This window comes from Caretta caretta, chromosome 4 (assembly GCF_965140235.1).
Source record: "Caretta caretta isolate rCarCar2 chromosome 4, rCarCar1.hap1, whole genome shotgun sequence".
Taxonomy (NCBI): Eukaryota; Metazoa; Chordata; order Testudines; family Cheloniidae; genus Caretta; species Caretta caretta.
This window is the reverse complement of record NC_134209.1, coordinates 122,205,480-122,233,164: the sequence shown is the minus strand read 5'-3', so window position 1 is coordinate 122,233,164 and position 27,685 is coordinate 122,205,480. Positions and strand designations below refer to the sequence as shown.

General features: G+C 43.9%; 1 protein-coding gene across 1 annotated transcript; it reads left to right on the top strand.

Annotated features, from left to right (window-relative positions):
• Positions 1-587: 587 nt before the first annotated feature.
• Positions 588-27,601, top strand: LAP3 (leucine aminopeptidase 3). Its single transcript, XM_048848774.2, has 13 exons — positions 588-1,068; positions 2,330-2,445; positions 2,802-2,856; positions 4,478-4,583; positions 9,801-9,960; positions 11,770-11,934; positions 12,779-12,937; positions 15,749-15,873; positions 17,121-17,209; positions 20,142-20,244; positions 23,735-23,814; positions 24,555-24,667; positions 26,495-27,601. Exons 1-13 carry the CDS (start codon positions 940-942, stop codon positions 26,688-26,690), a joined length of 1,596 nt encoding a protein of 531 aa, XP_048704731.1. The 5' UTR covers positions 588-939; the 3' UTR covers positions 26,691-27,601.
• The last annotated feature ends 84 nt before the right edge of the window (positions 27,602-27,685 follow it).

Sequence of the window (27,685 nt, the reverse complement as noted above, 5' to 3'; positions counted from 1 at the left end):
AATCAAGAAAGCTTTTCATATGCCACAAAAGAACACAATCCTGTCTTGAGAATTCTTTTCATCCTAACGAAATGCAAGTTACAAACAGGGTGACTTTTAGTGTGACCATAAAACATAAATTACAGCTATATGCTTTTAAAAAGCTTATAGTAAGCAAATGGAGAAAATATTTTAAGAATGTTCATCTTGAACAATACTTTTTACTACTATAAATGAATGCATCGAACCACTATTCACTAGAGGGCAACTATCCACTTTTACTATGCAAGATGTACTGCATACTAATATGGCTACAGCAAATTTAACACTGTAATTTCTATGGTGCTGGATTGATTTAACCGTTTCTGAATAAGACATAAAACCATGGTCTAGCCACTTGTCCTTAATATTCCCATTATTTCAGGCATTTCCTAACTCTTGAGCGCTGTCTTTGAAATCTTAACCATGTCCTTTCAAGGTCGTCTTTGTGGGTGATTTTATATAAAAATGACCCCAAGCCACAAAGTCCGGCTCCAAATCCAGATGTTCCCAAAGTCTGGTGTGATGGGGGGGGGGGGGAACAGTCGCTCAGACGAGATTGTGTCTGCGCCCGCAGATACTGAACACCGCAGCACCAACAAAGCCAAGAGCCCCCCATTAGCCCCGGCGCTGTTCCCGCCTCCTTCTGCAGGAGCCAGCCACACGCTCCCGTCCGGCTACCCCCGTGCGCCAGGAACGCGCCACTCCCGGCTTCCCGCAAGAGCCAGGCGCTCGCCCGGCCCGGCCCCCGCCGCCTCCCTGGAACTCCCCTTGCTCCTGGGCGTCCCCGGGAGCCCCAGGCCGAGGCCCAGCCCCCGAAGCACGCGGCGTGCGCCGAGGTCAGAGGGGCGGGACACGCGCGCTGCTTCCTTGCCTCCCTGCAGCGGCCGGGGACGCGCGCTGCCGCCGCCGGGCTGGGTCATGCTGCTGCCGCTGCTGAGGAGGCTCGTTCACGGCAGCCTCAGCCGGGCTCCCCCTTTCGCCTGCTGCTGCCCCGGCCGGGGGCCTTCTTCCTCCCCGCGGGGCTCCAGCAGCAGCGCGGGGCGCAAGGTAAAGGGTGCGGGGCCGCCAGCACGTGGGGGCTGGGGGCCGAGCGAGGAGGGGAGCGACGAGCTGCAGGCAGGCGCTGGCCCGCCCACGCGTGTCTGTGTCCCGAGGGTGGAAATGCCAGCGGCAGAGCGGACGCCGCAGGGGTGGGGAGGCGGTAGCTGGGCTGTCCTCCGAGAGGCGCCCTTGTCAGTGAAGACTGGCCAGGCTGCCGGTTAAGTGTCATCAGCCCCCCTCCACCCCCCCGGCTTTTCCCGGCCCTCTTCACTCGCTGGTTCACCTGCTGCCCCGCACTCACACGCCCCCATCATGTGCGCAGTCAGGAGCGGTTGCGTGGAAGCCCTTGCGAGGGCTGTCGTGCTCAGAGTTAAACCTCTGGCTTTGTGGGACTGGGGCCAGAGTCAGCAACTCGGGGCGCTCCTTGGCGTTCTGGAGCTATTTGTAAGGGTCTCTGTTGACAGCTGATCTTCGACCGGCTACCAATGCAGAGCCCTCCTGCACCTGATTTCCTCTTGTTTGGTGGTTTTGTTTCCTTCTTAATGCACCTGATAATGTCCTTGACCCTGACTCAGTCGCAAATAGCATTGCTTTTTCCTTTCTTCAGGATGTGCCTGTTCAGAGATAATGTTAATTAACAAGCAAAATAGCCTGTATTTTAAATCAGTGTCTGGAAACTTCATTTTTATACATAGGTTTCAGAGTAGCAGGCGTGTTAGTCTGTATTCGCAAAAAGAAAAGGAGTACTAGTGGCACCTCAGAGACTAACCAATTTATTTGAGCATAAGCTTTCGTGAGCTACAGCTCACTTCTTCGGATGATACTGTAGCTCACAAAAGCTTATGCTCAAATAAATTGGTTAGTCTCTAAGGTGCCATAAGTACTCCTTTTCTTTTTGTACATGGTGAGCCAGATTTTTAAAGGTATTGAGGGTGTCAAAATTCAGATAGGTGCTTAGTGTGATTTTTATAAAGCGCCTGTATCCCTACTTACCTAAATACCTTTAAAAAGCAGCACCATGATCTGAAGCATGGAATTATTCATATTCTATCTCTTTCTCCTGTTTAAAGAATGTTACTTTTGGTCTTGGCTTGTATCCTGATTTATCTAATCTGGACTTTAGACTCTCGATTGTTTAATAAACTGAGTTCACTAAACCTATTTCATACAGTGTTATGGTTATGTTCAGAAACATTTATCAAATCTCAATATATATTGTTTAGAAAAGAGTGTCTTGCATTAGTGTACTTTTTGTTTTTTTTAAAAGGGCCTCATCTTAGGAGTCTATGCAAAAGAAAAAGAAGAGACGGTTCCTCAATTTACTAATGCTGGAGAGAGTTTTGATAGACTTGTATCTGGAAAGCTGACAGAGCTATTGTCCATGTAAGTGTTTAGATCAGTTTCTTATATTTTTTAAGATAGTGTAAACACAGAAAATACATCTTTATTCATTGTTCAAGTTTGCAGCCATACCACCTCATGCACTGACATTCATATCTCTCTTGCTAAACAGAATTAAGTCAGTAATCAGATAAGGGGACCTCTAATGAAAAAACAGGGCTGCAGAAAGTGGTGGTGGTGATGATTCTGTTGGTGATATGTTTTTTCCTTTGAATCCGTTCTGATCCAATGTTCCTGTATGGAGCTGAGTGATATTGCATGACCGGAGAATAAAATTATTACCACAAAAATCAGGTTCTCTGTTTTAAAAGACCTCATGGCACTTTTTTGTGTTCTAGATCTGGGCCTCCTTTGAAGAAAGGCAAAACACGCCTATTTCATGGCTTGCATCAGGTATGAAACTTGAATTTTTATGAGTATAATGACTAGTGGGTGGCTTGAATTTGAGTCTTGGCATTATTCCTTATTATAAGCTCATTCTGGGCGCAGCATATTATTACAGCAGAATGTTATACTTTGTCATTAAATACTGTGGTGTTTGAATTTAATGTGTTGCTATTCTGTGGTTTTTCTAAGATTTCAAAGAAATACTTTAGTGATTTTTGCCTTCTCTAAGTTCCTCTACAAGGGCCCAATCCAACTGACAGAGTCAGTGGAAAGACTCCCATGGATTTTACTGGAGATTAGATCAGGTCCCAAAATCCCAATTCTGTAGCATGTGGAACTGCCATTAAAGTAAGTAGGGATTCCTTGCATGAAAAGGCTGCAGAATTGGACCCTACACAATTCTCTCCCAAGAGAATGAAAAAGTGATAAAAAGAAAACCGTTCAAATCACTGTTGGCTGTAGCTGGGCTGGAAAGCTTATACTAGCTGCAGTCTCTTGTGAGCTGGATGTTGCGTGGTGCAGCAGTTTTAAAAATGATTATTATAAACTGTATCAGAGGGGTATCCATGTTAGTCTGTATCCACAAAAACAGTGAGGAATCCGGTGGCACCTTAAAGACTAACAGCTTTATTTGGATATAAGCTTTTGTGGGTAAAAAAACCACCTCTTCAGTTGCATCTGAAGAAGTGGTTTGTTACCCTCGAAAGCTTATGCTCAAATAAATTTGTTAGTCTCTAAGGCGCCACAAGTACTCCTCGTTCTTTTTACTGATACAGACTAACACTGCTACCAGGCTGAAACCTGTCTTCGAATAAATCTGTTAGTCTTTAAGGTGCCACCGGACTCCTCGTTGTTCTTATAAACTGAAAGAGCATAGTTTTTGTAATAGAAGTGTGAGGAGACCTCAAGTTCTCCTAACTTCATCCTGCTCAGGAGCAGTGGGGATCTGTCCACCTCTATATCTTTGTGGATGGAGACACATCACATTTTAAATAATTTTTCAGTGCATAGCAGCACTAGAAAGAGCTTTCAGCAGTGGTAAGGTGGGAAAAGACAGATTGGCCTTTTGAGACTTTTTCTCCTTGCTCTCTGTAGTGCTCAAAAGGTAGGGGTATGTGTGTAGAGAATCAGTTAGCCAGTGGCCTGCTGCCCTTGAATTGTGGAGCGGCCACAAAAGTAAATACCCTTGCTCAGGATGGAGGCATCCTGCCATGCTGTGTAGACTAATAGGTGGGGACAGGCTGAAAAGTGCACAGACCTCATCATGTTATACTGAACATAAAGCCCTAACCAATAAGAACAGTCTTATTACTTAGATTGCTTTTTGGGGCAGACACCAACTTCTCAGTGTGTGTGTACAGGGCTTAGCACAATGGGACACTGGGTCTTCTAGGCACCACAACAATACACATAAATATTAACAATTAGATAACCGTGAATTTGTCCATCTGCTTATGACAGGTAGAGAGGAGATTGCTATCATAATGACATACTAACGATAATGGATACATTTTCAGGTTATGTTTGCCTTCATTTAAAAAGAATACTCTTTATAACTGATATTAACCTTACATCATGGTTATCAGAGTGAAGAAATTAAATCCACTTGTGTGTTGGTTTTGCACAGGATTTTCCAAGCATTGTAGTTGTCGGCTTGGGTAAGAAGGCTGCTGGAGTAAATGATCAGGAAAACTGGAATGAGGACAAAGAAAACATTCGGACAGCTGTTGCAGGTTAACTTATTTTCATTTAATATTTGTTTCTGTTGCAAGTATTTGATCTATTAAAGCCCTACTGTAATGTGATACATTCCATTTTCGGTGAAGCACATGAGCTTAAATCAAACAGGCCATAACACATGTTGTTTTAAAGCATAAGACCTAATGCATGGCTTGGAAAATTCACTCACTGCTGAAAAGTGGGAAGGGTTCCCTGGTGAGAAAAGGGCCGAGGCCTTTAATTTTTTGCAGAATATGTATTTTCCACAATTTAAAAAAAAAACAACCCTCCCCTCTCTCCAACTCCCAAACTATAGCTTTATGGTTGTGGAGAACCTTCCAAATAACAATCAATGCAGAGTAGTCTTCCTAAGTCTGCAAACAAACAACTCCAGTATCTGCTTCTCATAGCTTTCCCAAGTAGCATGAAATTGAAAAGACCCTTGTCACTTTCACTTCACCATGTGAGGATCAGTGAAATTAAGGAGATTATAACCATGTGCCCCTAACCTGTGCACATATGACAACCTTAAATGTTTTCTGCTGTTGCTTAGGTGGTAATTAAGACTTTGATATCCTTGACAATATAACATGATATATTATGTGTTTCCTCATCATAGAATCGTAGGACTGGAAGGGAGGTCATCTAGTCCAGTCCCATTCATTCATGGCAGGACTAAGTATTAGCTAACCCATCCCGACAGGTGTTTGTCTAACCTTATCTTAAAAATCTCCTGTAACGGAGATTCCACAACCTCCCTAGGAAAATTTATTCCCACGCTTAACTACCCTGACAATTTTTCAGAATGTCTAACCTAAACTGCCCTTGATGCAATTTAAGCTTATTGTTTCTTGTCCTTTCCTCAGAGGTTAAGGAGAACAATTTTTCTCCTTCCTCCTTGTTAATACCTTTTATGTACTTGAAACTTGTTATCATGGTCCCCTTCTGTCTTCTCTTCTCCAGACTAAACACACCCAATTTTTTCAATCTTTCCTCATAAGTCATGTTTTCTAGACCTTTAATCATTTTTGTTGCTCTTCTGTAGACTTTCTCCAATTTGTCCACATCTTTCCTGAAATGTGGCACCCAGAACTGGACACAATATTCCAGTTGAGGCCTAGTGAGTGCAGAGTAGAGTGGAAGAATTACTTCTTGTGTCTTGCTTACTACACTTTTGCTAATAAATCACAAAATATTTGCTTTTTTTGCAACAGTGTTACACGGTTGACTCATATTTAGCTTGTGATCCACTATGACCCACAGATTCCTTTCCACAGTACTCCTTCCTAGGGAGTCATTTCCCATTTTATATGCATGTGACTGATGGTTCCTTCCTGCGTGGAGTACTTTTCATTTGTCCTTATTGAATTTCATCCTGTTTTCTTCAGACCATTTCTCCAGTTTGTCCAAATCATTTTTGAATTTTAATCCTATCCTTCAAAGCACTTGCATCCCCTCACAGCTTGGTATCATACACAAACTTTATAAGTGCACTCTATGCTATTATCTAAATCATGATGAAGATATTGAACAGAACCAGATCCAGAACTTATTCCTGCAGGACTCCACTTGATATGTCCTTTCAGCTTGAATGTGAACCACTGATAACTACTCTCTGGGAACGGTTTTCCAACCAGTTACGCACCCACTTTATAGTAGCTCCATCTAGGTTGTATTTCCCTAATTTGTTTATGAGAAGTTCATGTGAGACAGTATCAAAAGCCTTACTAAATTCAAGATAAACCACATCTACCACTTCTCCCTATCCACAAGGCTTGTTACCATGTCAGAGAAGGATATTAGGTTGGTTTGACACAATTTGTTCTTGACAAATCCACGGTGACTCTTACTTATCACCTTATTATCTTATAGATGTTTGCAAATTGATTGCTTGATTATTTGCTCCATTATCTTTCTGGGTCCTGAAGTTAAGCTGACCTAAATTCCCAGGAACCTGCGAAGCCGCGTGGCTATGCAGCAGCCTATTTAGTGCTGTGCAGGTGCTCAGGGAACCCACCTGGGGACCTGCCGGGAGAAGGGCGCCCCAGCCCCAACCTAGCCCGGACCAGCCACGGCCAGGGGGGCCCAGACCAGACCTGTCATGGGGTGGCCCTCCCTGAACCCAGCCCCAGCCAGACCTGTGGGGGCTGGGGGAGGGGCACCTATCCTGTGGCCCCAGCCCCGGAGCTGCTATGGTGGGAAGGGGCATCTCTCCTCCCCAGCCCAGGTGCTGTTACAGGGAGAGAGCTGGGGAGGGTCCTCTCTCCCCGCTGTAACCCCGGAGCACCCTCCTGCACCACAAACCCCTCATCCCTGGTCCCACCCCAGAGCCTGCACCCCCAGCCAGAGCTTTCACAACTCAGCCCCCAACCCTCTGCCGTAGTCATGAGCCCCATCCAACACTCCGAATCCCTCGTCCCCACCCCAGAGCCTGCACCACCAGCTGGAGCCCTCGTACCCCTGCCCCCAACTCTCTGCCCCAATCCTGAGCCCCCTCCCATACTCCGAGTCCCTTGGCCCCACCCCTACCACATGCATTTTGTTATGTGCACCGATATGAAAGTGATGTGTCATACATCACCTCCATATTGGTGCACGTAATAAAATTCATTCCACACATGGGTTGGAAAACTAAGAGGGAACACTGAAGCCAACTGGTCTATAATTCCCCAGGTTGCCCTTATTTCCCTTTTTATAGATTGGCACTATATTTGCCATTTCCCCCCATTCCCCCCCCCCCATCAGCTGGGGGCTGAAGAAAGTTCCTTGTGAATTTGTGAAGTCTGTCTCTTGCAATCAGTGAAATCATGCTGTGTGAGCACTGGGCATGTTTATGTGGTGTCTCATAATTTGGTATAGCCTTGCTTTCTAGCATTTTAATTGAGAGGGATATCGCTTTTAACCTCGGTCCTTGTCACAGGGTGGTTGGCCCCAGTAAATGAAGTAGGTCCAGCACCCCTGTGCCAGAACAGGTGCTCCTAGTTGGCCAATTAAGTGAGAACAGCACCTGGGGGCTGTAAAAGACCAGGGAGACCCACACAGGAAGAGATTCAGTGAGTTGGAGAGACCTGGTGAATCAGAGCTGCCTATGCCCAATGGGAGTCAGGGGTAGGTGAGAGTTGCCAAAAATTGTATGTTTGGGACTTGGGAGAAAGCTGAAGGCAAAAGAAAGGAAAGACAGGTTTGCTGACTGATGTCCCCAAGCCAGAGAGTGAGGGCTGGAAAGGGCAGAAGCAGGAGAAGCAGCAGCAGGGAGAGATGCTTGCTGACTGTAACCCAGAGCCAAAGGCCAAAGAGAGCTGAAGGCAGGCAAGCAGTGGAGGTGCTTACCCACCGACATCTACAGGGCTGGAGATCTGGTCCCAGAGGACTCATGAGAGGGCCAAGAAGAGTGAAGGATGCTCCCCTGGCAAGGATGTTCCTGAGCAGAGAGACTGGCAGGGGTTCCTGCTGGGAAGATCAGGGTTGCACTCCACTTGAAAGGGCTGGGGTGGCTATTCTGGTATAAGGCTGGAGTAGACTGACAGAGTCTGGGCATGGATGAAAATGCCAGCGTGTGGTGTGTAGGATGTCATGGAATAAGACCATAGGTGATCTTAATGACTACACTGGGGTGAGAAACAGGCTTGGGTTTTGGGGCCTGTGTTATACCAATAAAATAAAAACCAGCAGGATCTTATTAAAGGGGAAAAGGCAAAATGCCACATTTATTGTGAATACAGAAAGAATCATAGTAAGCAGTTAGTTATAGCTATAACATTCCATTCAATTTCATATTTAGTCTCTCTCCCTCCGCACGCGCAAGGTTGTTATTATAGTTACCAGCCTTAGAGTTGCTCATGCCAAGCCACTGGCCTGGACATGAGGAGGGAGCAGGGCCTTGTCAGATGCTCATCTGATGCTCCTGGAAGTTGGTTTGCAGAATCAGACCCCAAAGTTCTCACTTTCTAGAGTCCATTTTTATAGGAATTCTTCCTGTGCCAGTCTATGGGAATTGCTTCATCATGCTGTTGCTGAATCAATCAGCAGATGGCACATTCCTGATGGCTCTGTGCTGCCAGATGTTATCTTGTTCTTTTGTTCTCCCATTCTTGAGGCTGTTGGGTGGATTCTAGTCTACCCTCCGGGGTCTTCTGGTTATTTCCACTTGACGCCTTCTTCAGCCGATGGGACACTGGATTCTTAGGCTGGCACCTCCCTGATCATTGTTATTATCCACACCAAGCATCCATCCACATACATCCTCTATCTCTATTTTAATCACAACTGTTAACAAAGTGAGATGAATACAACAAAAGGACGGGGAGTCTCTGGGTGCTGTTTCTGTTGTTACAGAGTATTGCTTTGAGTCTCTCTCTGTGTGAGTAGTTGTTGTTACAAAGAATTGCTTTGAGAACAGACTCTGTCTTAGAATGTACTAACACAATTAGCAGCTTGCAAGTTTCACATATAGAGGGAGAGAAACCGTACGAAAAACCAAGAGACCTCTTAATTAGTAATACCCTGGAATGTAAACTATGTGGAATCAAACTCATTTGTGATTTTAATACAGAACTTCTTTAATATGATCCAACACCTGTGTTTTGGACTATGTATGTTTTGCTGCTGTAATAAACCAGCACCAAGAGGGGGTAATAGAGTTGTTGTGGAGTTACTGGGGATACTGAAAGAGGGAAACTCAGGCAGGTGTGCCTGTCATGCCACAACCTGCAGCAGTAGGGTGCTTCCAGGCAAGGGTGCTATATGGGAGTCCCTCTTAAACAAATGTGGTGGTTATGAAATCCGTTCAGATTTTCTGCTGCACGTAGATGTGCCTTTTGAATCAAAAGGCTGTTGTGACTTTAAAAAACTAATTGCTACTTAAGCTATACTAGCAACACACTGTATTACAACTTAATTTCTGATGGCTACAGGCTTTGGTCACCTGAAATACTTTAAAGTTGTGTAGTTTTAAGAACTTTGGTTTTCTCTTTCAACCCTTGCTGAACTGCTTACTTGATAAGTCTTATATTCAAAGTTCACAGTTGCACGACAAACACCAATACTCTGCTTTTTAAAAATTGCTGCTATAGGCTTTGCTCTATTGAAAATTTTTTTCAGCTGATTTATGCCAGAATCTACCAGGTGTCAATAGAACTGGGTTCTTTCCTTGAAAAGTTATATTAATTACCTCTGGAATCCATTTTGCTGCTGCAGTCAGTATTCACGTATTGATGTATTGTATTTTCCAGTTGGATGCAGACAAGTTCAGGACCTGGAGGTACCTTGTGTTGAAGTAGACCCCTGTGGAGATGCTCAGTCTGCTGCAGAAGGAGCTGTTCTTGGGCTATATGAATACAATGAACTTAAGCAAAAAAAGAAACCTGTAGTTACTGCTCAGCTACATGGAAGGTGATGACAAACTAAAGTTTTATTTGTGAAACATTTGGATACCTAGAGTATGTATCACTCCCTTTTCCCCCACCTCTCTTTTAGTTGGTGTTGCATAAAATATTTTAGCAGCAGAGACATCTTTACAGCATTTGCTTTGCATGTCTAATTACCATTAATAGTGTGTCATGTTTGTTTGTTTTTCCTCTCATAAGTGCTTCCCTGAAGCAGAAAAGGGTCTGGGATTAAGAAAGAAGGGGGGAAAACCACTCTGTCTGTTTTATGATGTGTACAGTCCTTTTAATGATATCAAAAACTCAGAAGTGCAGGAGTTCGTTCTCTCACTCAATGAACAAACCCTTCCAAGACATGAGAAATGCTGTAGCAGATCACACCAGAGTTCCACTTGACACCTTGTCTCTAGCAGTGGCCAGTACCAGGTATGTCAGAAGAAGTTGCAAGAAACCTAATGAACAATTACAACACTGGATCCACAGGGGAAGACACTTCCTAACCTTTGTTAGTTAGAGGTTGGTATGTGCCCTGGAGTGCATGGATTTATATCTCCTCTGTTTATTTTGTTGTTCAGAAATATCTGATTCTTTTTTGAGTTCTGATAAGCTCTTGAACCCCAGCATGTCTTACATAAATCACTAGATACACTGTGATAGGCAATGTATTTAGTATGCAACAAGAAAAATGACACACACGCTCCTTTTGGATTCTGAATGGCATTGACCTCTCCTTGGGAGATGAGACAAATAACAACAGAACTTCTCTCAGTAATATAGCACTTCCTCAGAATAATTCAATGGCTTCTTTTATATCCCCTCCCCTACCAGCCTCCCACATCTTCCCTGCTCCTAGGGAATGAATCCCAGATATGCACTAGGACAGTTCCTTCCTTGAAAGAGGGAAGCTGCACCCTGCTAAATAGTAGTCTTGGAAAATCTCTCAACCTAATCCTATACTGATACGCCTCAATGTCACACTCATCCATTTCCCAGGGCAACAGATACCTTGAGAGTCGCTCAGGATTATTGGTCTTTATGAAATAACTAACTTCTCAAGACATGGGTGGCTTTGTGGCTAAGGCTCTGGAGTGGGATTAAGAAGAGTTAGGTTCAATTCCAGCTCTGCCACAGACTTCCCCTGTTCAACTCTGAGCCAATCATTTATTTTCTGGGTGTCTCAGGTTCCCATCTGTAAAATGGGGAAATAGTACTTCCATTCTTCATAGTAGTGTTGCGAGCGCCTAGATAGCACAGCATACGTAGGATTTAGAGATATCCCTCTATGAACACCTTACTGTGACTGTTGACAGTTCAGTGACCAGAACTATGCTTTGAAGTGGGGATCCCACTATCCAAGCTCCACCTTTATCAACTCATAATCATAATTTTAGCAAGATTCAAAAATGGATTGGACAGGTATGTGGAGAATAAGAATGTCCAGAGTTGTTGTTACTGCGAACACACATTTTGGAAGGGATATTAAACGTCATGCTTCATGGCTTAAGCCAATCTCTAACTATTATGAGACGTAATGTGGGTGCAGAGAGTATCCCATATCTTCTACTGCAGGGTTCTTGCACCTTCCTCTGAAAATCTAGTGCTGACCATTGCCATAGACAGGTACTCAACTAGGTTAGGTGGACTTCAGGTCTCACCCAGTACGGCAGTTCCCATGTTCCTATAATAATAGAGCTAATGTAACATTCCTTCTCACCTTCCCTTCGTGGGGCAGCTTTCTTTTCAAAATATAGACAATTGAATACTGACAATCTTATTTTTGTAAGGGTTCAATTATAATTATGTGGTGTTTGTTTAGTGATGGCAAGGAAGCCTGGCAGAAAGGTGTCATGTTTGCTGAGGGTCAAAACCTGGCTCGCTACTTGATGGAGGCCCCTGCTAATTATATAACACCGATGAAATTTGCTGAAGTTATTGAACAGAAACTCAGAAGTGTCAATAGCAATGTGAAGGTCCATATAAGGTAAGTTCAATTTAAATCATTCCTTCTCTGTAAGTTGTAATTAATTAAGATGCAGCATGTAAAATGTTTCTGGAGTTTGCTCATTTTTACCCTTTTGCCATTCACGATGACAAATGCAAGGAAAGTATTTGTGTAACAGTCTGTAAACTTTAAAATAAATAAAAGCTTTGTTGGTTCCCAGAAATAGCAAGTTATTCTCAGTATCAAGAGCAGGACTTCCAGTCACTACAGTAGGCAGAGAATAGTCTGGTGGGACAAAAATAAAGAAACAAGACGAAAATGTTAACTACTTTTGTAACATGACAAGCCTTCTAAAAAACTATGGAAGAGGAAGCCTGACAATCTTTTCGTATTACTTCCCAGTGAATATACATCCCTTCTTCTTGGTTTTAGTTGCTTATCCTTTGGAGGTGGTAAGCAAACTCTCATTACCTGTTTCTATGAATTTGCCCATAACTGTAGCAGTTTCTTCGAAACTGTAGAACCAGGCTGTGCCCTGCTGCTTTGTGGATGCAGTCTCATGTCACATTACTGTTCAGGTCCTCCAAAGATTTTAGCGCACACCTCCAGTCAAGAGGGTGAGAAGGGAAGGCATGGTATTTGTAATGTGGAAAACCAGGAAACAATAGTTTAAAAAGGAAAACAAAATAACTTTGAGAAAGTGTTTTTCTATTTAACAAAGAAGTAATAGTGGATAAAAAACAGTGATTTTACTTGGCAATCTGTCAGTTAGGTAAATAAAATTGCTTACAGATGTGTTTAAAACTCTTAAGAGTTATGATCTTTTGTATATATTTTTCTTGTCTTTTGTAATGGCTCTAATTAAAATCTTTTTTTATTATAGGTCAAAAGCATGGATAGAAGAACAACAGATGGGAGCATTCTTGAGTGTAGCTAAGGGTTCAGATGAGCCTCCAGTCTTCTTGGAGATTCACTATTCAGGCAGTGCTAATGCAAGCGACTCTCCGTTAGTGTTTGTTGGGAAAGGAGTTACCTTTGATAGGTATGTTTGCTAATATTTTTATGACTGAAACAAAAACTATAATCCAATTGTGGAGGAATTGAGGTGCCTATAAAAAAAGTGGGTACTACAAAAATATTTGTCGTTGTGCCACTTACTCTTTTTCTCCCAAAACAGGCAGATTAGCTAACACTTTACCAATCTATTGTTTGTAAAGTATGCCAACAAATTAAAGAGATTATCCAATAAAATTTAGTAATAGACCTCTTGGTATTTCCATTGAAAAATCAACCATATTTGAAACCTGAACCATTAACAACCCCGCTTACTATTTACAATTCGATATTCTGTTGCAAATGACTAGAAGAAAACATTCTCCAATCAGAACAGCTTACTTTAACAAAATTTGGGAAAATACCAAGAAGAGTTCGGCAATTTCTTTTATTTTATTCATGGAGGAAATAATCCATTATGCCCGCTTCTGTTTAGTGATGCTTACAAATAGCATTTCAGGGGAAATTCATCAAATGAGAATTAGTAATTGGTATGTAAAATTATATTAAAAACACAACAGCATAAAATTTTACAGGTTGTGCAAAACTTTAATAATTTGCTGAAGATCTCAAACCCATAGCAGAATATATGGAGACCTAAATATTGCACATAAGTGCATTTTAAACAGGATGTTTGAAAACCTGTCCCTTTTTCACTTCTCTGCAAAGCTCAGAGATAGGGATCCTGTGTTTCAGTTGTACAAGTTGGCCACTACTATGAGTGCTTGGCTTTATCAACTGTTTCAAGGGAAATGAAACATCCTCAACTTATGGTTTGTCAGGAGAATGAGAAAGGAATGGATTTTAAATGCTCTTGTTCTAAAATGTATTTAATAGTAATTTCAAGGCTTTGCATTTGCCAATGTTGTTGTCTTGGTCTGAAATTTTAATGAGAAGTTTTTAAAAATTTGTTTACAAAAAGATGTGCATCTCACCTTTAAAGTAACTTTGAGAAGCATATTCCAATCAGAAAATCCAAATGTTACTTCAGAAGGTCAGATACACTTGATGTGCTGTGGGCCAACAGCTCCAGAGGAAAATTTAGCCTCCGGTGCAAGAGCAAAATAAAAACCAAACATTCCTGTGGCCCGGTGTGTGTGCAGCTGCTCAGGAGGCAAAAGGAGTGCTTGCTTACATGAGCTCTGCACCTCCTGTGCAGCGCAGTGCCCATCTTTTAACCATCTGTCTCCCCACGGAGACCAAGAAAGCTACTGCAACCCCCATGCTGTACATGGGGCTGGGCAAGTGGAGAGAAACTGATGAGACCCAATATCAATAGTAATTTTGTTTTATATATGTTTTACTATACATCAGAGTAAGTGGGTGAGTTGGGACTCTCCCATCCTGACTGCTAGTGTGAGGGCCTCAGCCAACCCCCATCGTTCTGGAGAGACAAAGGGGTCTCCTAATCCAAGTGAAGAGGCTCCCTGCTTTTTATCCTTCCCTTTCTCGTCAGTGACCCTGGTGATGGGCAGGAGGGAAGGTAGGGTTCTTTAGCTCAGATGGACTAGTTCTGGAACTCTGCCAGGGAGATAGAGAGTACAGTGTCAGAAATTAGTTAACATTTATTCTCTGAGCTGCTGGTCTCAGCCAGGCACAGATGAATTCTTGCCAGTGACCCTCTAATATTATGATATACAAGGAGATGCTTTTATCATGCTCAGTGTATCTTTCGTATCATTCCCATGAACTTGCCATATGTGGTAGACTACCACTCTCCCTGGGAACACAGCAGGGTTGAGCGTCTGCATAAAGCAGAATTGGTATTACAAACTCAGAGCAGCAGAGTTACGAACTGACTGGTCAACCACACACCTGATTTGGAACCAGAAGTACGCAATCAGGCAGCAGTAGAGACCAAAAAAAATTAAATCAATTACAGTACAGTACTGTGTTAAATGTAAACTACCTAAAAATAAAGGGAAAGTTGAAGGGAAAAAGAAAAAAAAAAAAAGACCAAGGTAAGGAAACTGTTTCTGTGCTTGTTCCATTTAAATTAAGATGGTTAAAAGCAGCATTTTTTCTTCTCCATGGTAAAGTTTCAAAGCTGTATTAAGTCAATGTTCAATTGTAAACTTTTGGAAGAACAATTGTAACGTTTTGTTCAGAGTTCCAAACAACCTCCATTCCCGAGGCATTCGTAGCTCTGAGGTTCTGCTGTACCTTGTTGCTTCCAAAGGAGAGATGGAGCCTCAGTGGGCCAACAGCAGATGTAGAGCAGACTTGTGGGTTTGTTTTTGTTTTTTATTTTGGTTTTTTGGCCTTGTTACAGTTGTAAATGAGGTATAAGTTTCTTAGTATACAGTCATCGAAGCATCTGCTTTGTTTCTGTAGCGTGTTTTGGCAGAGTGAAAATAGGTTGGTTTTTTTTTCTTCCTACAGAATTTCCTCTCCACTCTCTCACCTGGAAGACCTAACTACTGACTAATTTATTCATCTTCTGCACTTTAGTTAAACTGATTTACTAGGGATACCACTTTCCCTCTGTTAAATCCTTTTGATTTATCTTTGTTTTCCTAAATGTAATTGTGTGTTTTGCCTGGTTACATTTTTAGTATGTTGCAGATTATCCGGGAGATGTTTTATTGTGTCAGATTAAATTGATGAGGCGATAGCTTTTACTAAAACAAGATATATTGCTTTTTAGAATACTAGAAAATTAAAAAATAACGAACTATTGATATTATTGTCATAAACATACAGATGGACAAAATAGTTATTTTAAAGCACGTGGTGTGAGGCTTCTATGTGCTGAATGAGATTTTCTATTAACGTCTATTCTTGATCTGTGCATCCCCAGTGGTGGCATTTCACTTAAGCCTTCTTCAGGTATGGATGCAATGAGAGCAGATATGGGAGGAGCAGCAACGGTGTGTTCAGCTATTGTGACAGCAGCAACACTAAATCTACCTCTTAATATAATTGGTAAGTTGCAGGGGAGAGGGGAAAATATCAGAAAATATGCTTTAAAATGTTACATTAGGGCAAAGCTATTTTAATATCTATTTTAGCCATTGCTGCAGAACAGGAAGAAAGGAAATAGGAGCCACTCTTAAGGATGGAGATGTGATTAGCTAACTCACTTTTTAATATTTTTCCGTATAAGTACTGGTTGTAGTTGCCACAGGATGTTGTGCAGCTGTGAATAAATGAGTTGATTCACACAACAGCAAAAGTGGATGTCCAGGAGGAGGCTGATACAACTAACAAGTTTGAGAAACCCCAATTTTATGGGAATTAAAGGTGTTTGTTAGTTCTGAAAACTACTTCATCAGCCCAGCATTATCCTCTTTAGTGTGCTCTGTCCAGAACACATGATCATGGGCTTCTCCTTGTGTATGACTGGTGGACTACCATGTTCCTTATCACTATAGCCACAGTTGGAACCAGAGCACTGACTTGGGCTCTTTACCATCTTCCCCAGCTGCCCTTATGTCAGTCCTGTATAGTGGTTCCCCTGGATCTCTTTCTTTTGACACTGTAAAATGTTTGTTTGGAATGAGAAGCTCTTGAAATTCCCCAGATAGCTTTAGAATTCCAGAAATAAACAGCCCTTTATAAGCATATGAAATATGCATATAGGTCTACATGTTGTAAGGAGTAACTTATTGACCGGGAGCCTCACCGTTGAGATGAGAAGCTCGCAACTCTTTTTCAAGACAATGTGCCTGATTCTGTCCTCACTTGATGTAAATCAGGTATAACACATGGTGTAAAAATAGCATAGGTGAGTGGAGGGATAGCTCAGTGGTTTGAGCACTGGTCTGCTAAACCCAGGGTTGTGAGTTCAATCCTTGAGGGGGCCATTTAGGGATCTGGGGCAAAATTTGGGGCTTGGTCCTGCTTTGAGCAGGGGGTTGGACTAGATGACCTCCTGAGGTCCCTTCCAACCCTGATAGTCTATGCTTCTATGAATGCAGCATGTTAAAGATAAATGTACAGACTTAATTGTATAATGCAGAAATGTCACTAATGGGGAAATTTGGAACATGTCATTCTTCAGGAAATTTCAGGTGCCAGTCTAGAAATTGTATGTAAATTCCAGACAAGAATGCTATCCTTCTGTTACAAGTGATTTTAGTGTAAAGACTTGTCTTTTAAGTAGCTTTTCTGTAACTGCTGAATTTAGAAACCTATGGTACACTGCAGTATTTCTTTCTTTTCCCTCTCAGGTTTGGCACCTCTCTGTGAAAATATGCCCAGCAGTAGGGCAAGCAAGCCTGGAGACGTTGTTAGGGCCAAGAATGGAAAAACAATCCAGGTATGTGTGTGTTTAAATTTGGTTTTAGACACATTCATTGCAAACCTACTAATCAATCAAGTTTTACCGTTTCAACTTCTGTTATAATAAGTGCACAAAGACTATTTTTAAAAACTAGTGAATTTACACAGTATGAGAAATACATGTAACTAAAATTGCTAACAGAGCATTCTTTCAGTGTTGGGGGGGGGGTTGGGGGTTTGTATTTGCAAAAATATTATAAATGACTAGGGAAAGCTAAAAAGCCCAGTCACTTACATTTTCCAGAATCTGCTGTATCCATACAGGAGGCTGTTAGAGTGCTTATAAAGCCAGAGTTAAAGATAGTCTTCAAACATGGTGTGCAAAATGGTAGTTGCGTTTGGTACATTTTCAAGGCCCTCTTCAGGCACCTCTTTTGTAAAACACAAGAGCATTACTCTTCTGCTGACATAACCAAGGCGTTGACCCTACAAACTGCTCCACATATGCAGAACCCGGGTGTCGCGAGGGCCACTCACCGCACATGATGACTCTGCCTGGTGGCTCTGGGGGTAGCTCTTGTCAGGCACTGCCCTCCTTTGGCGGTGTGTCTACCCATCGGCTCTTTCACCCTGCGGTTCTTCTCACTCCCAGAGCTGCCGCTTCCTGTTCATGGCTTGGCCCTCTGGCCAGGTCACTAAGGTCCTCCCCTTCTGGGGAATTCAAAGGCCTTCCAGACCAGCTGTCAGGCTGGCATCTCCAAAACCCTGTGTCACTTCCCAGTGGCTGGTAGGGAAAACCAGGCCCACCCTCTACACTGGGTTCCAGCCCAGGGACCCTATAACAAGCAGCCAACATCTGTACGGTCCTATCCCTTGCTGCTGTTTTTCTGGCTTCTCCTATTTTTCTGGATTCTCCCTCTCTCTGGGTTTGCCAGCCCAAGCTTCTTCCTCCCAGGGAGTGACTGTAGACTACTTCCTGTTCCTGTCTAGCTGAGCCCATTTCCAGTTACTGGCCTATTCCCTGTCTCCTTCTTCAGGTGTAGTCTGGGCAGTTAAATTGGCCTGCCAAGCCACCTTAACCCCTCCAGGCCTTGGGTGGGGTGAGCATCCCATAACACCAGGGCTGTGCAAAGCAGCTTGCAGAATCAGGGCCTAAAGTACATATTTTGTGTTTAATCTGAAATACATAACCATTCCCCATTTGGTTAAATCTTAACACATGCCCTAATGCTATAGATTGTTGTTTCCCTGTAGGAATTAATGGACAAATCAATATTTCTCCTTCCAGAATTTCTATGTAATTCTGTTACCCCCATTCATGAGTTTGACATTGGGAACCTTTCCTTTCCTTGAGGCTTCACCAAGCTATATGCATGACTATCGGTTTCTAAACCATTGTGCTTCTGAGGGGCCTCATAACCCCCTGCCATAAAGAAACCCATTGGAAAGAACCAGAGGCTCAGGAAAGCACCACAAGGGTTACCAGGCAGAGTTCACTCTAATGCAACCCCTCAAACAGGAGGGGCTGCAGGGGGCAGGGATTTTTGGAGGGAGGAGCCCTCAAGAACCAAAGGAAGTAGATCTCTGAATCTACAGATATCAGAGCCATTTACAGGGATGCCTCCTGCCTCTGTGCTACCCTACAGTTTCCTTTCCTTCCTGGCAATATAGTTCCAGTAGGATCTGTGTTTCCACTGACTAGGTTCCCCTGCAGCTGCTAGATCGGGGTGGGCAAACTTTTTAGCCCGAGGGCCACATCTGGGAATAGAAATTGTATGGCGGGCCATGAATGCTCACAAAATCGGGGTTGGGGTGTGGGAGGGGGTGAGGGCTCTGGTAGGGGGACAGGCTCCAGGGTGGGGCCAGATATGAGGGGATCAGGATGTAGGAGGGGGCTGCAGACTGGGGCGGGCAAGTGGGGGACGGGGATGAGGGCTCTGGGTGGGGGTGCAGGCTCTGGGTGGGGCTGGGAATGAGGGGCTTGGGGTGCAGGAGGGTGCTCCAGGCTGGGACTGAGGGGTTTGGAGGGCGGGAGGGGGATCAGGGCTGGGGCAGAGGTTTGGGGCGCGGGGAGAGGCTCAGGAGTGCAGGCTCCAGGTGGCACTTCCCTCAAGTGGCTCCCGGAAGCAGCGGCCATGTCCCCACTCCAGCTCCTACATGGAGCCGCGGCCAGGAGGCTCTGCGCGCTGCCCTGTCCGCAGGCGCCACCTCTGCAGCTCCCATTGGTTGCAGTTCCCAGCCAATGGGAGCTGTGGAGGTGGCGCTTGGGGCAGGGGCAGTGTGCAGAGCGGAGCCCCTTGGCTGCCCCTATACATAGGAGCCGGAGCGGGGCCATGACGCTGCTTCTGGGAGCTGCGTGGAGCGACCCACAACCCTGCTTCCCGGCTGGAGGGCCGGAGCAGAACAAGCTCAAGACGCTGCCCCCCAGCGGGAGCTCGAGGGTCGGCTTAAAACAGCTGGTGGGCCGGATCCGGCCTATGGGCCATAGTTTGCCCACCCTGTGCTAGATAATAGCCATTGGATTTCCATGGGCTTTGCAGGGGACAGCAACCAATCTTCTGCTGTAACCTCCTGCCCTGCTCTATGCTGCTGATACCTAAGAGCCCTGGCCTGGGAGGCCTGGCGGCAATGCTGTGAGGTTCCCTGATTTACATTAAAAATAAGCTTTTTCTGAATGCTTGACAACTCCATTTTGGGTTGATTTTAGTGTCCTGTTTTAGTTCACTTACCTAAGATCACTTTGAAAAATAATTGATCATCAAAATATTTTTTGGTTTTGTTTTGTATTTATATTAGAAAGTAAATTTCAACTTCTTGCAGTTATTACACAAGCTGTAATACAGGGATCACTTTCAGCCTGATAGCCAAAAACCCAGATGGTCTCTTTAAAAAGAATTTTTAAGAAGCAAATCAAGTAAAGGGGAACTTGTGAGTAGATGGCTTTTTCCCCTCCTCTCTTGTATCTACAGGTTGATAACACAGATGCAGAGGGAAGGTTGCTATTAGCTGATGCTCTCTGTTATGCCCACAATTTTAATGCAAGGGCCATTGTGAATGCTGCAACATTAACAGGTAACTAACTTTCTTTTCCTGCTTCATGTTGCAAAAAAGTTTTTCATTATGAGAACTCCTTAAACACATTTCTTAGGAGTTTCATTAACAAATGAGAACTTTGTGTATTTTTTCCTCCTTGTTTATGCATGAATTATGTTGTAGTTTTATTTTTACATTTTATTTTTAATATTTTTAACTTTTCTGTTCACATACATCACAGTAAAGCAGTTGTCATAAAAAAAGGAAATCTGTAGTTTACAAACAGTATTTAATTGGGTTAAAATGCATCTGTGAAACCAAAGAATTATTTATGCATATGTCTAATAATGCCTTAAATTACATTTGTTTAATCACTTGTGCTAATATATGTCAGGGGAGGGCAAACTACAGCCCATGGGCCGGATTCGGTCTGTCAGGGCTTTCAGTCCAGCCCATGGGATTTCCAGCCCCGTGGCGCAGCAGGGCTAAGGCAGGCTCCCTACCTGCCCTGGGCCCACGCCACTCCCAGAAGCGGCCAGCATCACGTCCCTGCGGCCCCTGGGAGGACGGGGGGCAGAGGTCTCTGTGTGCTGCCCTGGCCTGCAGGCACCAGGCCCCTGCAGCTCCCATTGGCCAGAAACCGTGGCCTATGGGAACTTCGGGAGTGGTACCCACAGTTGACGGCCGCGCATGGCGGAGCTACCTGCCCGCCCCACCCCCAGTAGCCACTGCTGGACATGCTGGCCACTTCCGGGAGCAGCGTGGGGCCAGGGCAGGCAGGGAGCCTGCCTTAGCCCGGCTGCGCGCCGCTGCCACCCCGGAGCCGCTGGAGGTAAGCAGCACCCCTCCTGCACCCTGCACCCCAACCTCCTGCCCTGAGCCTCCTAACACCCTGCCTTAAGCCCCCCCATACCCTGAGCCCCCTCCCGCACTCCGCTCCTGCACCCCAACCCCTTGCCCTGAGCCCCTTCCTGCACACCACAATCCTCCTCGCACCCCAACCTCCTGCCCCAGCCCTACATTCATGACCCTGCATACAATTTCCCCACCCAGGAGTGGCCCTCGAGCCAAAAAGTTTGCCCACCCCGATATATACTCATGTATATGCCAGCTTCTGCAGCCACAGAGGAAGCTGATTCAAGGATTACTGGCTTATACAAAGTAACTTCCCCTTGAGGTACTTGACAGCCCAGAGGAGGAGAAGGTAATGGCCACCACCATGATAGTAATGATTCTGTCTGGGGTATCTAGGTGTCATGGGGATGAAGAGGAGCCAAAGCGCTGCATGCTTTTGGTCTGTGCAGGTTTCCTGCAGACCTTTCAGTTTTGGTATGCTCTGTTGTTAAAATAGGCCTCCTCATTATTACCTGGGCACTCAGGGTATGTCTACACTGCAGTTAGAAACCTGTGACTGCCTGTGCCAGCTTGCTCAAGCTCACAGGGCTTGGGCTGTGGGGCTGTTTAATTGCGGTGTAGACATTTGGGCTTGGGCTGCAGCCTGAGATAGCTCTGAGATCTTTCCACCTCGCAGGATCCTAGAACCCTGGCCCAAATGTCTACACCACTGTTAAATAGCTGTGCAGTCTGACCTCCATGAGCCTGAGTGAGCTGGCTCAGGGCAGTCATGGGTGTCTGTCTGCAGTGTAGACATACCCTGAGTGTCCCAAGAAGGGTCAGCATCAAGAAGCAGCTCTGTGGCACCAGTTATACTAATGTGTAAGCCCTTTACCTTTATACGTGGGTCAATATCTTGATAGGGTTTTCCCGCTTTAACTGGATCAGCATGTTGACTTCTGTTCACTCTGTTTTAGACAGTGATGCAAGCTTCAGTTTTCGTGGGTTTTTAAGCTGAAAAGTTTAGATTACAAACACTGCAAGGGAATTTCAAACTCCAAACAAGTAAACCTGTTTCACTGAATACTTGTAAGAATTCTGTGATGGGATGGACTAGGCCAAGACCCACCCCCCCCCCCCCCCCACTGGAGGCCTCAGGGTCCTGCCACACTGATCCCAGGAAAGGAGCAGTAGAGAAGTCCTCCATGCAGCCTAGAGTTACTGCAGGGTAATCAACTAATCAGAGAGGCTGCAGGGAGCAGCCAGTCAGGGTCCAGAGGGCCATATAAAAGAAGCTGCAGAGCCAGAGATAGTCAGCTCCTTGCAGGAGCTGTAGGAGTGCAGCTGGTGCTCCTGGCTGGCCAAAGGGAACTGTAGCACCACGGACAACTCAGTGCTGGCAGCGACTAGGGGACTGAAGAGAGCTCCTGGCTGATTGCTGGACCTGAACTTAGATGAGCCCTGAGGTAAGGGTGAAGCTTTGACAAAGGCTGGGACCTAGGGAAATGGTCCATGTAACTGAAAGCAGTATAGTTAAAGGGACACTGCAACACATGACTGTTGTTCTTAGGATCCCTGGCCTGGGACCCAGATTAGTGGGCGCAGGCCTGGGTCCCCCTCTACCCTCATAGGCCACTGGGGAACTGGCTTACAATCAGACAGTGAGAAACCCCCAGAAGGGGAACTGAACTACTTAGTGGCCCAGCTGAAGAGCTGGGGCCAAAGTAGACCAAGAAGGTGAAACCATTGCCTCCATGGAGGAAGCCCTGGGGGTACGGCCCGATACCAGGGCCAGGACTATTTAAAGACTGCAGACACACCCTACCAGAATGGGGTGCTCATGAGAGGTGAGTGCCACGCCATTACAAATTTATAAAAATATTTCTATTGTAGGTTTTCCTATAAGAAAATATTATTTTGGCCTTTACCTGACAGTGTGCCTTTAATGTGCCCAAAATGGTAATTACAGAGCTGAAGGACAAGGAACTTCTATAACTGGCTGGATAAAAAGTCCATATTAAGGTTATTGGCCAGACCGCCCCTTTCTGTGGTGAAATCCATGGCAGGCCAGTTATAAAGAGAAGGAAGTATGCAAATTTCCTCTCAGATTGTTGTGTGAACTATGGAATGGGTGTTAGATGATTTCTTGTGCCTAGGGATCTATAGGAGATTAGGGCCATCTACCGTGGTATTTTGGGAGCTTGTCTTTTTTCACTTGCATTCTATCTGTACTGTTAGGGTTTAGCCTCCTGAAAGGGGAATTCGTGTTGCTAAAAAGACCTGGATTGTGCTTCCATTCTTGCCTGATGATCATGATACAGGGGACATAGTGTGTGTCAGCCTGCTCCCTTCCATCCAGACAGCCTTCCGCTGGGTCCTGGGCAACGGGGGATGTTACAAGTTGTGGAGATGTCTGCCCCTTCCCTTCCATGTGAGAGGGATGACATCTGTCTCCATCTGGGCGACCAGAGGGCACAATTGGGCCTATTACTAATTAACAAAGGAGCAGGTTTTCAATAATACTTTTCCAAATAAATGCAAGAGTACCAAGACTCCAAGTGTCCAAGGTAGGAATTGGGGATAAGGAGGACGGGAAATCATCTTAAAAAATACAATTGGAAGGTAGAATGCAAAAGAAATGTTCTGCTCCATCTCCAAGAGCAAGAGGTATAATTTACAGGGTGGTATTTTATAGGTGCCATGGATGTAGCATTAGGATCTGCTGCGACTGGAGTTTTTACCAATTCATCTTGGCTTTGGACTCATCTTTATGAGGTAGGCCATACGGTGGACTTTTTTTTTCTTTAAATGTTAGGTATATATGTTCCTAAAGGTCTCTTATATAAGTCAGATGATAGATATTGTATTAAATTTTAAAATATAGTGGGGTTTTTTGTGTGGGGGGGTTAATATTGCATTTAATTGAGAAGCATAGGTTGTATGTGTGTATGAATTGCAGGCCCATTGATACACTTCTTGGGTAGCTTACAGTCCACTAGTGGCATGCACCTGTGTCTCAAGGATACACACCCTCCTATGGTTTATTGCTTAATTATAAGCTCTAGATCTACTGGTTGCCAGTAACTTGTGTTAAAAGGTGAATTGGTCTTGATTATGTGTCATTCATTAAATTCTTAAAAATGCCTAACATATGGTCAAACTGAAATTCCTGAGGGAATTCTCCAAAGGAAGTGATTTATGAAAAATCTGCATTACCAGCAGAAAAATGTCTTGCAGAAAATTGGCTCTTTTTCATCATAATCATGGAGGGCAAAATTTAAAGCATCTAAAATTGAGTTTCATCTTTTATTGTTTTAGCATATTTTTTTCAGATGTTATCTTGTGAAGTTATCTTTCTGAAGTTATCTTGTGTTACTAATTTCAAAGTGGTTTGATAACTACCCAGTCCATCCAAAGCTGCGATTGCAGTATACATTAACTCTGCAAGTACTGTAATCTAAACAAAAAATACCACATCAATTTTGCCCCAAGTATAACAGTTGTTTCTTCTGCAGGCCAGTATTTTGACAGGGGACCGCGTTTGGAGAATGCCTCTCTTTGAACATTACACAAAACAAGTTACCGATTGTCCACTTGCAGACCTCAGTAATGTTGGAAAATATAGCAGGTACATTACTTAACTGAAATGCAGCAACGCTTTCTTGACTGATACACTTATTTATCATCACATTGTTGCTTTAGAAATAGCCAGCATTTCCATAGTTATTGGAATACTTTGAACTTGCGCTAACAGTCACTAGTACAGTTAGATTTTAAAACAGGAGTTGGGATTTCAGTATTTTTACTTTTAAAAATTGCTAAAATATAGAGCCAAATCTTTATTTGTCCATTTAGGACCAGATGGTGACAATGACTCTTGTTCAGGGGGCGAGCACACAATGAACCTACCCACCCCCACTCTGTGTCCTGCCCAATGAGTATTTAAGAGTCCAGTCCTTGCACACCAGGAAGCATGGAGAGTTTGCCCTAGGGGCATGTTTCTCTGCAAAGAGGGCTGAGAGTGGGCCAGCTTCACCAAAGAAAAGAAGCTCTACCATCTTAAAATGATGTAACCAGCATATCTGGAAGCTGGGGAACAGAACATCAGTACTATCACTTTACAGGTCTGGGGGAGGGGTAATATTATGTTTAAACAGGCACATGGCTCTGTAATTCTACCAAACATTGAGTATTACTGTGTTCTTCAAGTGCGTGTTAGTGTGGATCCCACATAGAGGTTCACGTGCATCATGTCACAAAATCATAATCTTTTGAATATTGGGGGGCCATGCATGCACCTTGTCTGAATGTGTAAAGGGCAGCCACAACTCTCCATCAGTTTTCTCAGAGACCTCCTGCATACTCAGCCATCTGTCAGCCAGCTTCTGCACAGAATCTCAACATTATTCTCCGGAAGCTCATGGAGCATCCTTTTGAGTTGCTGTCTGATTGCTTGGTACATCATCTTACCCTCAAGTGGCTGTTACCTCAGAAGAGAGGGCTAATGAGCTCCAAGCTCTCAGAGCTAGACCTCCTTACACCTTCTTTCACAGGGACACAGTGATGCTGAGACAGCACCCCAAATTCTTCCCTGAAGTGGTCTCAGAATTTTACCTAAATCAATCAGTTAATCTTCCAGTCTTGTTCCTGAAACCACACTCAACACAAGGAGAAAAGCAACATACTCTAGATCCTCTCCACCTCTTTGTGGGCCTATGTGACATTTTGGACAAAAGCAGTGGACAAAAGCAATGTATTTCCACTTGCCATCAGATAACTGGCAAGCCTCTCCCTACAAACACCAAGACACACTCTACACCAGGGCACAGGCAGTGTTGTCAGCTTGGTTGAGAAGCATGCTAGTATCTGAGATCTACAACAGAGCGATGTTGAGCAACCCGTTGACTTGTGTTAAACATAATGTCCTTACATGGCAGCCAGGTCTGATGCCAAGTTCAGCAGAACAGTGCTTCTGTCATTATTTGAAGCTGAGACTCTTCAGTTCCACCATCCTGAGGTGATACTGCTTGCCACTTACCGACAGTGGGATTCACACTGATGCATACTTGAAGAAGGAAGAATGGTTTCTTACCCTGTGGTTCTTTTGAGATGTTGTGGATCTGCCCTGCCCTCAGTCCCCACTTTTTGAAGTTCTCGGCTTTTAATTGAGAGAACTGAGGGAGAGTTCCAGTTGCTTCACCCTTTATGCCCTTGTGTGGAAGCATTAGACGGCACAGGGTGCATCTACAGCTCTGACAGACACGGCTATGCAGAAGCTTCCAATCATGAGGTGCATGCACACCTTCAGTGGATCCACACTGAACATATTGAAGAACCCCAGTTGCTGGAGAGTAGCTAACCATTCAGTGTGCATTTTATTGTTGATTTAGAGTTGTTTAAAGTTTTTAAAAATCCACTTTTTTTTTTCTTTCTCTTCTCCCTCCTCCCTCAACAGAGCTGGAGGTGCATGCACAGCTGCTGCCTTCCTGAAAGAATTTGTGACTGCAGCTAACTGGGCTCATTTAGATATTGCTGGTGTGATGTCAAATAAAGATGAGGTTCCTTATCTTCGAAAAGGCATGGCAGGACGACCCACGCGAACATTAGTAGAGTTTGCTACACGCTTGAGCCAAGACCAGCGAAGTGTCTAGTAAAATACTAATTCTGTAATCTTCCACTCCACCTGTCTACTTCAATTAATCTTAAAATTTGTTTTAAAACGAGTTAATGGCCTATGGCATGTGTACACTGATAAAATGCCAAATGTGGAAGTAGATCTGCAATCCAGGAATACTTCCCATAATCTAAAAAGATATAATGATGAAAGACAAATGCATTTTATAAACAGTTCTTACTGAGTAAGAATATCCCATAGTTGAGGTTCCCTCTTCCCATTTTATGCTGTTGAAGGTGAGAAGTTCTGTTTGAACTATTTTTAGGCATTTAATACTGAAAAAAGATCATTGTAAACATCTGGATTTGTGTTCAGATGTATAAGTAGTAGTGATCTGTGTAATGGTCACAAACAATAAATCTACCTTTTTAGTTGCTTTAGCAAGTTCTTTTGTCTAAACAGTATAATGTAGCCTCCACTATAAAACCATTAATCTGGAATCATGGCCCTTCTTCTGTGTTTTGGATATACCATACATGGAAGAATAAGTCTGGATAGTGTTTGACAGAAATTTTGTCAGAACAACATACTGGAAGAAGCTAGAGGTACTGTTACCATCTGTTTAATCAGCTAATCCATGGTAGTGTTTTATTAGGTATTGGGAGACTCCATTGCTAGAGGTATCTTAAACTAGATAATGAACCAGAAAATAAGCTGTAAGGAACCTTCCTATGTTGTCAGGGAGATGGATTATCTTGCCAATGTCTATATGAGATGCCAATTTATTGAGCATAATTAATGGAAATTAAACAATTTCCTGCAGTTGTTTATAATTCCTCTCAAAAAGCTTGGCATAAAAATTTGTCTCCCTAATGGTGGTTTTGCTTTTTTCATTGTGCTTGCATTGATTTTTCTCTTGTGCCTTCAATAAAGCTGAAATTAACATGACTGTTTTTGATTTGGGTAACTTCTTGGTTGTGTAAAACCATAGTTAATGGTACTCTCAATCTGATCACAGTTTTAGGGGAGGGA

What these genes read in the sequence shown, in the direction of transcription:
- LAP3 (XM_048848774.2), top strand. Translation starts at nt 940, where the DNA reads ATGCTGCTGCCGCTGCTGAGGAGGCTCGTTCACGGCAGCCTCAGCCGG. An exon ending in TATTTCATGGCTTGCATCAG is followed by an intron (nt 2,857 to 4,477) that starts GTATGAAACTTG and finishes GGTTTTGCACAG; the next exon opens with GATTTTCCAAGCATTGTAGT. An exon ending in AAAGGAGTTACCTTTGATAG is followed by an intron (nt 12,938 to 15,748) that starts GTATGTTTGCTA and finishes GTGCATCCCCAG; the next exon opens with TGGTGGCATTTCACTTAAGC.